General features: G+C 44.1%; 1 protein-coding gene across 1 annotated transcript in view; it reads left to right on the forward strand.

Moving 5' to 3' along the window:
- The window catches only part of WNK2 (WNK lysine deficient protein kinase 2), a 166,775-nt gene that overhangs the window by 116,585 nt on the left and 38,105 nt on the right, over positions 1-12,085 (forward strand). The window contains exon 23 of the mRNA XM_014529505.1: positions 11,844-12,080. Coding sequence (XP_014384991.1) covers positions 11,844-12,080 — 237 coding nt within the window. The remainder of the gene's footprint in view (positions 1-11,843; positions 12,081-12,085) is intronic.

Raw genomic sequence — 12,085 nt, forward strand, 5'->3', positions numbered from 1 at the left:
GGGTGCCTGGCCAGCCTGGGTGAGGGGCTGATGGCTGTTTGCAGGCTGGCCACAGCCCCCAGCCACCCAAGCTCCCAGTGGAGGCTGGCTGGAAGCAGGTATCTGGGATTTATTTAGCTTCTATAATTGAAACTTTGTTGCCTTGAGCAGAGGCCTCAGCTGGCTCAGGGCTGGTGGGAAGCTTGGCTTCCTCCATCGCCTGGGCAACCAAGCCTCCTGCTTGCTCCAGCTCCGTGGCTGCCGGCCGCCATCTTGGTTGGGTTAATTTGCATATAGTTGCTCTGATTGGCTGGTGGGCGTGGCTTAGGGCATAGCGAAGGTACGGTCAATGAGCAACTTTGTCTTTTATTAGTGTTGATTTATTTTTTTAGAGCAAGTAGAAGGGAGAGGGAGAGACAGAGAGAAACTGATGTGAGAGAGACACATCAACTGGTTGCCTCTCACACATGCCCTGACCAGGGCCAGGGATCAAGTCTGCAATTGAGGCACGTGTCCTTGACTTGAATCAAATTCAGGACCCTTCAGCCCATGGGCTGATGCTCTATCCACTGAGCCAAACCGGCTAGGGCCAGTATATTGTTTTAATTGTTCTATTTTATTATGCTGTTGTTTTTCATCTCTTGCTGCACCTAATTATAAATTAAGTTTTAACAAGTATGTTACATATAGGAAAAAACATAGTATATCTAGGGTTTGGTACTGTAAGGCAATTTCAGGCATCCACTGGGGATCTGGCGATGTGTCCCATGCAGTGGAACTACTGTACATTTAAGAAGAATATCTGTTAATCATTTTAAATGTTTTACCATATGTTTCCAGCAACTTCCATTGTATCTTTGAAGATTTATTCCCAAAGCGAACAGGTCAGCCTACTAAGCCCTAACGAAGCCACAAACAGACCTGGTGAAGGGCCTGGCCCTGCCTGGCAGAGGGACCGAGGGGGAAGCAGCATTGCCTGCAGGGACTCAGTTTTAAAATAAGAATGTGTTCATGTATTACTTTTTCATTTTGATATAGCCAGTTAATTGGGGGAGAAAAACCCTTACAAAATAAATCTTAATTTTCAGTATGGTTTAGTGATTAAAAGGACATGCCTGCAGTTAAACTCTAGTCCTTCATCTATGCACCAACCTCAGGAAACCTTCCAGAGCCAGTTTCTTTATCTATAAATAAAAGAAAGAGGAGGTGGCCACCTCCAGGGATGGCAGATCTATTGATTTGGATTAACTATTCACTGAGGATAACCAAACAAGTTGGATGAAGTATAAAGCTCGCCTGTGAAGGTGTTTGGGAAATCTGCAGACTGTGGAGAATGATCAGGCTGGGGTCCAGAGAGGATGGAGACCTGGGATGTGAGCCCAGTATTGGTCTGTTCCCCTGGGGCGTTTTCCATTCTCGAGGATGGCTGAGAGGTTGAGCACTGATGCTTCGCCTGGGGTAAGGGGCCCAGAACTCCTGGCCAGGAGGCGGGCCCTGCTGGAGTACTGGGCTGCGGAAGCAAGGGCCGCTGGAACAAGGCAGAGAGAGGGGATGCTTCCAAGCATGGTGCCCTCATGAAGGTGATTTCAGAATGCCGCGTGCTCAGGCAGAAGTACAGAAGTTCTTTTTACACAAAGGTGACACCATTCTGGACCCAGTATTTGGCACATCATAAAAAGTAACAGGTCAGAAAGTCCCGGTTCTGGATAAGATGGTGAATACACAGCCCATCACCCCTTTCCTCCACTGAACCTAAATATACCTGGGTCCATTGATGCAGGGCACAGACCTTTGCGGACTCAGGAAATCTATAGCAGAGGCAGGATGGGGAAGCACCCAGAATTCCAAGTACCATGGAGCTGGTGGAAAGCTTAGTGTTTCCCCTCTGGTGTCTCCTGACCTTGGCTCAGGGCAGCGTGAAGATTCGGGTGAACTCTGGGTGCAGAGAAGCTCCAGGAGATACCCTCTGGTTTCAGCCCACAGAGCAGAACGGGTACTTTTCAAGCTCTGAGAGAGGTGTGTGAATCCCTCTCCTCCTCCTCAGCTCACAGAAAGTTCTGAGGGGCAGCGACAGGTAGCAGGAGACAAACCTCGGGAGGAGAGAGCCTTCCTCTCCACTGGGTGGAGCTGGGGCTCAAAGAGTTCATAACCAAAACCATGACTTTTTTTCTCTCTGACCTCCTGCCAGTTAGTCCTGCTTCTCACAATTGTGGGAGTGGATGGTTTCTCTCCAGAGGTCTGTAAGGGGGGTTCCAGGGAACCAGGAAGTACCAGGGCAACCATGGAAAGAGGAGCTTGGGAAAGCAACCTGATAAAGCTGTTTTCACCTGTGCATGCATGGTTCTGATCTGAATTAGCATATACAGAACTTTGAGAACTGAGCTAGTAGATGGATTCTCACCTTGGTCCTAAACTGGTCTCTGGATGATACACACGTGTTTCAGATCAGATTAGTATAGCAGAGACACAGATAACTGAACTGACTGTGTAGCCACAGCTCATAGAAGGCTGGTTGCAACTTGCAACTTAAACCTAACCAGGTCAATTGCCTGCTAAAGCAAAAATAACATTTCCGTAGGATTTAAACAGGCTTAGAATCTCATAATATTATGCAAAATCCAGTCTAATCCAACCAAATCAATGCAATCCAAAAGTATTCATCAAATGAAGAACCATAGAAATGTCAACTTGCATGGAAAAAGATGCCCATCACATGATAATGGCAAGATAACATAGATGTTGGAATGATCTGACTGACAAAGGCTTCAAAGCAACTATTATAAAAATGCTTGAACAAACAATCATAAACATTCTGGAAACAAATGTAAAATAGAAAGTATCAGCAAAGAAATAAAAGATATGAAGAAGAAAGCAATGGAAATTGTAAAACTAGAAATTAGAATACCCAAACCTATCCCATTAGAACTTAGAAAAAGATCCAAAAAAAATGAACAGAACTTGTGGAACAAGAAAAAAGGTGTAACATTTGTGCCATCAAAGCCCCAGAAGGAGAGGAGAAAAGTGCAGTGCTTAAAAAATAATGAAATAATGCTGAAAACTTCCTAAATTTGATGAAAGACATAAATCTACAGATTCAAGAAGTTGAGTGAATTTTAATAGGATTAACCCAAATAAATCCATATCTGGACACATTGTAAACTGCTGAAAACTGAAGACAAAACATTGTGAAAGCAGCCATAGAAAAATTATGCTTTACCTTTAGGGGAATGGTCATTCAGATAGCCATGGAGCCATGGCGTCCAGGAGGAAGTGGTGCTGTATTTTTAAAGTGTTGAAAGCATCAACCCAGAATTCTGTACTCGGGGAAAATAGTCTTCGGGACAGCTGGAGTTTGAGGAGTGGAGAACTCTGCCCAGATTGAAAAGACAGAGGGAAAGAGACCCCTGAGAAGATGGCAGAGTAGGAGATACCAGCCCTCATCTCCCCATAAAAACAACAATTAGCCGCCTATCTATATAAGGAAACATCCCTGCGAGGGATTAAGAGTCCAATTAAGAACCTGTGGGAACACAGTAGAACAAAAACAAAGAATAATTGCACAGAAAGGCTTGCTGGGGAGATGGCCTTAGCTGAGCTCTCAGGAGACAGCTAGGAACAAAGAGGGCTGGTATCTGTATCAGTCACATGGTCTGCTTTTGGAGGACCCATCATCCTCTGCTGCTGAGGAGCTCTGCAGCCCCCAGAACAACCCTGGGCTCCATACAGCTTTCAGAGCAGAGGACCCACATTGTGACTTGGCCTGGAGCCCACTGGCCTGCTTTGCAGAAGACGTTGGCAGCTTTTGCTGTCAAGGTAAGCAACAGCCATTGCTGCCACGGACCCTCCAGGGAGGGAGATGCTATTGCACTCCCCCCCCCCCCCCCCCCAAGAGCTTCTGCTCTGCTATCCTGGGACCAGGCCTGCCAGTTGCCTTCCCCAACCCCCTGCAGACCCCTGATCCCAGAGCTCTGGCTGCTTTGGGTGCACACATGCTTTATTCCCCAGCTCCACGGTAGCTCCATACTCGTGTACCCCAGACACTGGAGGCCCTGCTGCTGTGGACTAGCCAGCACCCAGAATCTGGAGTTAACATCACTCTGTGAGCATCTGCACTTTTAGACTTCTGCTTTGTTTTTGCACCATGGGGGCCTACACATCAGACACCAGTGCAGCCACTACCACAAGAGTGCCCACATCTGGACCTGGTGCCAAAGGGGATCCCCTTAGCCACAACATCCTCATGGGAGAAAAAGAGAGCAGAAGGTGCCCAGAAGCCTTCACCACTGAAGACCCCAACAGCCCCCACAGCCACTTCAGCCAGTGGTTGAGGACACCTGAGGCCTTTGCCAATGCTGATCCCAGCTGACAGAGCTGCACAGAGCCCCATAGCCGGAACCACCCCATCCCATCTGGTGTCCTTGCACCTACTTGCAAGTGAAGGTCTTTACTCAACAAAATCAGTTTCTAATGACTAGAAGGGATGACTGCACCATCAGATGAACAGATATCAACACAGGGCTACAAGAGACACAGAAAAGCAAGGAACCATGACACCACCAAGTAAGCAATAATTTTTCAATAAGTGACCCCCGAAGAATTAAAGATCCATTAATTGCCAAAAAAAATCAGCATAATATACTTTAAGGAAGTTTGGTGATCTTCAAGAGACAATTCAATAAAATCAGGAAAAACAGTATATGAACAAAATGAGAAGTTCAGTAGAGAAATCCTATATAATAAAAGCCTAATATGCAAATTGACTGAATGGTGGAACAACCTGTGGAAAGACCAGTCTCTATGACACACACTGACCATCAGGGGGCAGACGCTTGATGCAGGAGCTGCCCCCTGGTGGTCAGTGCTCTCCCACAGGGGGAGCGCCGCTCAGCCAGAAGCCGGGCTCACAGCTGGCAAGCTCAGCGGCAGTGGCGGGAGCCTCTCCTGCCCCTCTCCTGCCTCCATGGTAGCACTAAGGAGCAGCTAGCCAAGCGGTAAGGAGCAGCGAGCGAGCAGGTGGGTGGTAAGGAGCGAGGAGTCCTGGCTGGGCTGAGGGACCTCCCTCCCCCCACCAGTGCACGGATTTTACGCACCAGGCTTCTAGTAGAAATAATAAGAACCAAACAGAAATTCTGGAGTTGAAGATACAACAAATGAAAGAAAAATGCAATAGAGGGCATCAAAAGCAGACTTGATCAAGCAGAAAAAAGAATCGGTTTATTTGAAATTATCCAGTCATAGGAGCAAAAAGGAAGAAGAGTGAAAAATGTAAAGAAAGGCTATATGAATTATAGGCACCAGGAAGCAAGTGATACTTGCATTATGGAATCCCAGAAGGAGAAAGCACAGAAATCCCCAAATGTAGGAAGAGATATCACATCCAGGTATATGAGTCTCATAGGTCCCCACACATACTCAACCCAAAGGAGACTTGATCAAGACACAGTAACATAAAACTATCAAAAAATCCAAGACAAAGAATTTTGAAAGCAGCAGGGGAAACCCCCACTAATTCATATCTTACTCGGGAATGTTCCAAGGCTTTCCGCAGATTTCTCAGACACCTTGCAGGCCAGGAGAGGGTGGAAATAATATAATTGAAGTGCTGGGAGGATAAAACTGACACCCAAGGACACTTCAATTGGCAAAACTGTTCTTCAGAAATGAAGTCAAGGCTTTCCTACATTTAAAAAAAAAAGTTGCAGGAGCTCCTCACCACTGTGTCTGCCTCACAAGGCACGCCAAGGGGAGCTCTTCAAGCTGAAGGGAAAGGACACCAGTTAGCAACATGGAGACACAGGAAGGATGAAATCCACAGGTAAAGCACATGTACCGTCATTCAGAACAGTAGTATAATGGTTGTGTGTAAACCACTTAATTCAAGTAAAAAGGTTAAAAAAGTATTTAAAATAATTATAGTAATTTTTAATGGATACACAATATAAAAAGATGTACATTGTGACATCAAAGACATTAAATGTGTGGGAAAGTAAAAGTGTAGAGTTTTTGTATGTAATCAAAGTTAACAACTTAAAATAGACTGTGACAACTATATTTTTAACATAAGCCTCATGGTAGTCACAAAGCAAATACCTATAGTAGATGCACAAAATATAAACTGATTACCACTGTGGAAAAAATCATCTAATCACAAAGGTACACCATGCAAAAGAGGAAGAAAGGAACTACAAAACAGCCAGACAACAACAAAACAGCAATATGTCGTAAGTTCTTACTTTTCAATAATTACTTTAACTGTAAATGGACTAAGGTCTCCAATCAAAAGATATAAAGTACCTGAATAGATTAAAAACACAAGATAAAACTATATACTCTCTACAAGAGACTCACTTCGGCTTTAATGACACATGAAAGTGAAGGTTGGAAAAATATATTCCAGGCTGATGTAAACCAAAGACCAGGAATAGTTATACTTACATCAGACAAAAATAGACGTTAGGTCAAAATTTGCATAATAGATAAATATCATTTTATAATGATAAAGAATCAATTCACCAAGAGGATATAGCAATTGTAAATATATACACACCCAACATTAAAGCACCAAAATATATTAAGCAAATATTAACAGATTTGCAGGCAGAAATAGACGGCAATGCACCAATAGTAGGGACTTTAATACCTCAACTTTCAACATGGACAGATCATCCAGACAGAAAATGAATAAGGAAATATTGGACTTAAACACCATTTAGAACACATGGACCTAACAAGTGCACATGAAACCTTCTCCCGAGAGGTACTGTATCAGATCACAAAACACGTCTTCACAAACCTGAGAAGGTTAAAGTCACATCAGGTTCTCTTTTCTAACCACATTGGAGATCGGCAACAGGAAGGCTGGAAAATACACAAATATGTAGGAATTAAACAGCACACTTTGGAATAACCAGTGGGTCAAAGGAGAAGTCAAAAGAGAAATAAAAATATATCTTGAGAAATGAAAGTGGAAACAGCATACTGAAACTAATAGGATGTAGCAAAAACAGTTTTAAGAGGAAAGTTTAGACCACATTAAGAAACAAGAAAAATTTAAAACAATCTAACTTCACACCTCAAGAACTAGAAAAAGAAGGACTAAGGCTTATAGCAGAAGAAAGAAAAAAGATAGGAGCAAAAATGAATGAGCTAGAGATGATAAAAATGTAGGAAAAATGAAACTAAGAGGTAGTTTATTGAAAAGTTAAACAAAATTGACAAATCTCTAGACTAAAAAAAGGACAAATAAATAAGATTAGAATCGAAAGAAGAGACATTACAACTGTAATACAAAGAATCATAAGAGACTACTGTGAATAATTGTAATCTAACATATTTGGTAACCCAGAAAAAAATTGTGTAAATTCCTAAAAGCATTGTGCAACCTACCAAGACTGAATCATGAAGAAATAGAAAATCTGAATGGACCTATACCTAGTAAGGAGATTAAGTCAGTAATCAGTAATGTCTCAACAGTGGAAAGTCCAGGACTAAATTACTTCACTGGTGAATTCTACCAAACATTTAAAGAAGAATTAATACTAGTCCTTCTCAACCTCTTTCACAAATAAAATGGAAGAGGAGGGGACACCTCTAAACTCATTTTCCAGGCCAGCATTACCATGATAACAAAGCTAGATGAGGACATGACAAGAAAACAAAACTATAGGCTAGTATCCTTGATGAATATAGATGCAAAAATTCTCAACAAAATACGAGCATTATAAACTCAACAGCACATTAAAAGAACCATACACTATGATCATGAGATTTATTCTTGAGATGCAAGAATGGTTGAATATAAGCAAAAAAACAAAACAAAACAAAAAACAAATATGATACACCACATTAACAGAATGAAGGGTAAAACCACAATCATTTCAATAGATTCAGAAAAAAAATACTTAACAAAATTCAACATCCTTTCATGATTAAAAACTTTCAACAAATAAGGAATAAAAGAAATGTACCTCAACATAATAAAGGCCATATACATAAGCCCACAGCTAACATCACACTCAGTGGTGAAAAGCTTAAAGTTTTTCTCTGAGGTTAAGAACAAGACAAGGATGCCCACTCTGACCACTTCTATTCAACATTGTGTTGGAAGTCCTAGCCAGAGCAGTTAGGCAAGAAAAAGAGCTAAAATGTATTATAATCAGAAAGGAAGAATAAAATTGTTTCTGTTTGCAGATGACATAGTCTTACATACATAAAACCTTAAAGTCTCCACTAAAGTGGTTAGAACTAATAAGTGAACTCAGTGAAGTTGCAGGATACAAACTCAACCTGCAAAAATCAGTTGTACTTCCATACACTAACCGTGAGCTACCTGACAGATGAATGAAGAAAAGCAACCCCGTACAGTAGCATAAAAAAACAAACTTTGGAATCAATTTCACTAGGGAGACGAAGCCCTGTATACTGAAAACTGTGAGACCTTAGTGAGAAAGACGGAAATAAATGGAACGCTGTCTTGTGCTGTCGGGTTGGGAGAATTAATATCGGTAAAATGTCCGTACTCCCAAACCTTCTACAGAGTCAATGCAATCCCTGTGAAAATTCCAATTGCATTTTTCACAGAAATAGGAAAAACAACCCTAAGTTCATTTGGAATCACAAAAGACCCCAAATAGCCAAAGCAATCTTGAGAAAGAACAAAGCTGGAGGCATCTCATTTCCTAATTTCAAATTCTGTTGCAACGCCATAGTAATCAAACAGCATTGTACTGGCGTAAAAGCAGACACTTGGACTAATAGAATAGTGAGGCCATGCGCATGCAGTCAGTTAACCTGTGACAAGGGTGCCAGCACACAATGGGGAAAGACAGTCTCTTCAGCAAACGGTGCTGGGAAAGCTGGGTCTCCACATGCAGAAAAACGAAAGTGGGTCCCTACCTCTACCATTAAGGAAAATCAACTCAAAATGGATAGAAGACTTAAACGTCAGACCTGAGACCATAAAACTCCCGGAAGAAAGCAGGGGAACCTCCTTGATACTGGTTGTGGCAGTGATTTTGTTGTTGTTGTTGCATCTGACAATAAAAGCACAAGCAACAAAAGCAAAAATTGGAAGTGGGACCACGTCACACAGAAAGGCTGTGGCACAGCGGAAGTGCCATCAACAAAATGAAAAGGCAGCTGGGGGTGGGACATTAGCCTCTTTAGATGTAAGAGGCTCATATCTAAAATATGGAAGGGCCTCACAGAGCTCAAGAAAAAAGAAAACCAATAATTCAATTGGAAACGGCAGAGGACACGAGGGGACGTTTCTCCCAGAAGACATGCCTTCGGCCCCTGGAAAGGCGCTTGGCGGCACTGACATCGGGGAAATGCGTGCAGTCCATGCTGAGCGTCACCTGGCGCCTGTGAGGACGGCTCTGTTACAGAAGACAGTAGATGAGCCCTGGCCGGTTTGGCTCAGTGGATAGAGCATTGGCCTATGGATCAAAGGGCCCTGGGTTCGATTTCAGTCAAGGGCACATACCTTGGTTGCAGGCTTCTCCCCGGGCCGGGCCCTGGTCAGGGCTGGTGCAGGAGGCAACCAATCAATGTGTCTCTCACATCGATATTTCTCTCCGTCTTTCCCTCTCCCAACTCTCCCTAAAAATCAATGGGAAAATATCCTTGGGTGAGGATTAAAAAAGAGAGAGAAAAAAGCAGTAGATGACGTGCTGGAGAGGATGTGGGGAATAGGGAGCCCTAGTCCCCACTGTCCATGAGAATGTATATTGGTGCAGCCACTATGGAGGTTCCTCAAAAAATAGTCCTACCTTTTAACCCAGCAGTCCACTCCCGGGTGTGCAGCCAAAGGAAACGAAATCCCTGTCTCGCAGGGATGGCCGCACCTGCGTGTTTATTGCAGCAGCATCCCAACAGCAAGACGTGGGAACAGTGTCAACACTTGATGGGGTAAAGCAAATGGGGTAAATCTATGTACAGTGGGAAATTCTCCAGCCTTAAGAAGAAGGAAATCCTGCCGTTTGTGACAGTATAGAGGCACATGGAGGTCATTATCTATGGGAAATAAGACAAACACTGCATGATCTCAATCATATGTGGAATTGGGGGGGGCGGGGGGGGGGGTTAAAGTCGAACTCAGAACCAATGAGAGAAATGGCGGTTGTCAGAGGCACAGTTTGAAGGAGAAGCATTTGACCATCTCAGTAGATGGAGGAAAACATTTAATCAAATTCTACATTCATTCATGGCTTTATTATCTTTTATAGGACAGTACACCTTTATCTAAATATCAAAACAAACGCACAACAAAATTCTTTCTCTCTGTGTAGCTGCAGTAATGCCAACGGAGAGCGGTGAGGCGGGAGGATGAGAATCAGTGGAGTTCATGTGGTGTGGTTTGCTGTTTTGCAGTGAGAGTGCCCCCGTGTGGTGTGTGTGTGATTGTTTGGATGAGAACTGGGAGGAGGATGAGTGCAGGACACAGCAGCATCTCAACTGACTTTCCTGGCTGCCATTAAGGCAAACTATTCTTACCCACAATGCAGCAGTTTTTACTAAATAAATGCTCCTCGGTCTGTTGCATGCCTTTGGTTTATTCCAAAGTCCTGGAATAATTGTTGTTTTCAATACGTATTTTGTCCAGTTTATAGTTGTTTTGGGGGGAGAGGATTTGCCAGCCTTTTTACCCACGGTTGCTGGAACTCAATCATTTAATTTTTACTTGAATTGATTTTTTTCTAAGCTCATGTTTTCATGTTTATGGAGTCTGTATTATCTGCCCAGGGTTGTCATGACAAGGTGTTCCAAGCCAGGTGACTTAAAACAGCAGAAATGTCTGTTCTCACAGTTCCGAAGGGGGAGACTGAAATGCGGTGCCAGCAGTGCCGGGCTGCAGGGCGTCTGGGCGGTGCCGCCCGGTCTGTGGACGCATCCCTGCATCTGCTCTGTGGTCCCCAGACTCTCCCTCGTGTCTGCACTTCGTCTTCCCTGTGTGTGTCCTTCAGTGACTTTAAATAACAGGGACCTAAGTATTTTTATTTTAAAAACAATAGGAAATTCTCCCTTGCTGCTGTGTGGAGTGCTTTCTCTCTGAAAGACCAATATAAGGATGCACATCATCCCCACTTCCCCTCAGTCCCCTCCTGGAGGTGCGGAGGGGAGGGTCAAGGAGGGTGGAGGGAGAGGAGAAAGGGAGAAAGAAGTAGCAAAAAGAAGGAAAAGCCACAGGACCGAAGAAGCCTAGACCGGCCTCACACAGTGCGACCTGAATTCTGTGGCCGGGACAGCGTCACCCTGGCGCCCCCGGGGCCTCCCTCTGCCGCCGAGTTTAAGAGCGCGCCCTGTCTGCTTCCTGTAAATGTTTAAGGACATGTCGTGGTGGTCAGACAAAAGCTTTATTTCTCGTTTGAAGAAAATGCCATTCATTTCAAAACAAGGTTTTTTAAAGCAAAGTTTTACTTGGAGTCGGTACCAACTTAAGGCATCCACTCTTCTATTATCTGTCCAATATTGCCAACTCTTTAAGTGGGAATAAATACATACTTCCTGCCATGTAGTAAGATGCTCAGAGCTGAATGGTGATTCTGATTCCTTGATGTAACTCAGTGTTGGTGTACAAAAAGGGGAGGTTCCATTTTAACATTATCACTTTTTATTAAAAATTTGGACAGAATAAGATACCTTATCCTAAGAAGCCCTTGCTATAGCATTTATTGTATTGGGGCAAATTATAATTCAGGGAATATGTGTGTTCAAAGTTGCCCTGTTTTGAAGCTGATGCATCAGAGAAAAGGAGAGGAGACCAGTGTGTGGGTGCTGCCGGCGCGTGCAGGGCACGTGTTTGGCAGCAGGTGCCAGGTGACCAGGACCAGCGGGCACAGAGGCGCCTCTTCTGTTTCTTTCAGACCCAGCTCCCTGCAAAGACCAGTTGTCCTTGAAGGAAAAGCCCAGCGCCCCGGCCGATGTGCAGCCTCCGAGGCCACCAGGCTCCAGGGACACCACCGGGGGCACACCAGCCCCTGCGGTGCCATCCTCCCCTCCTGTGACTGCTGTGCCCCAGGACATGGCCGCACCAACCGCCAGCCCCAGGCCAGAGCCAGCGACGGGGGCTGCCGTGCAGGCAGGGGCCCCAGGGACCCCTCAGGGG

This window comes from Myotis brandtii, unplaced genomic scaffold, assembly GCF_000412655.1.
Source record: "Myotis brandtii unplaced genomic scaffold, ASM41265v1 scaffold684, whole genome shotgun sequence".
NCBI classification, from domain to species: domain Eukaryota; kingdom Metazoa; phylum Chordata; class Mammalia; order Chiroptera; family Vespertilionidae; genus Myotis; species Myotis brandtii.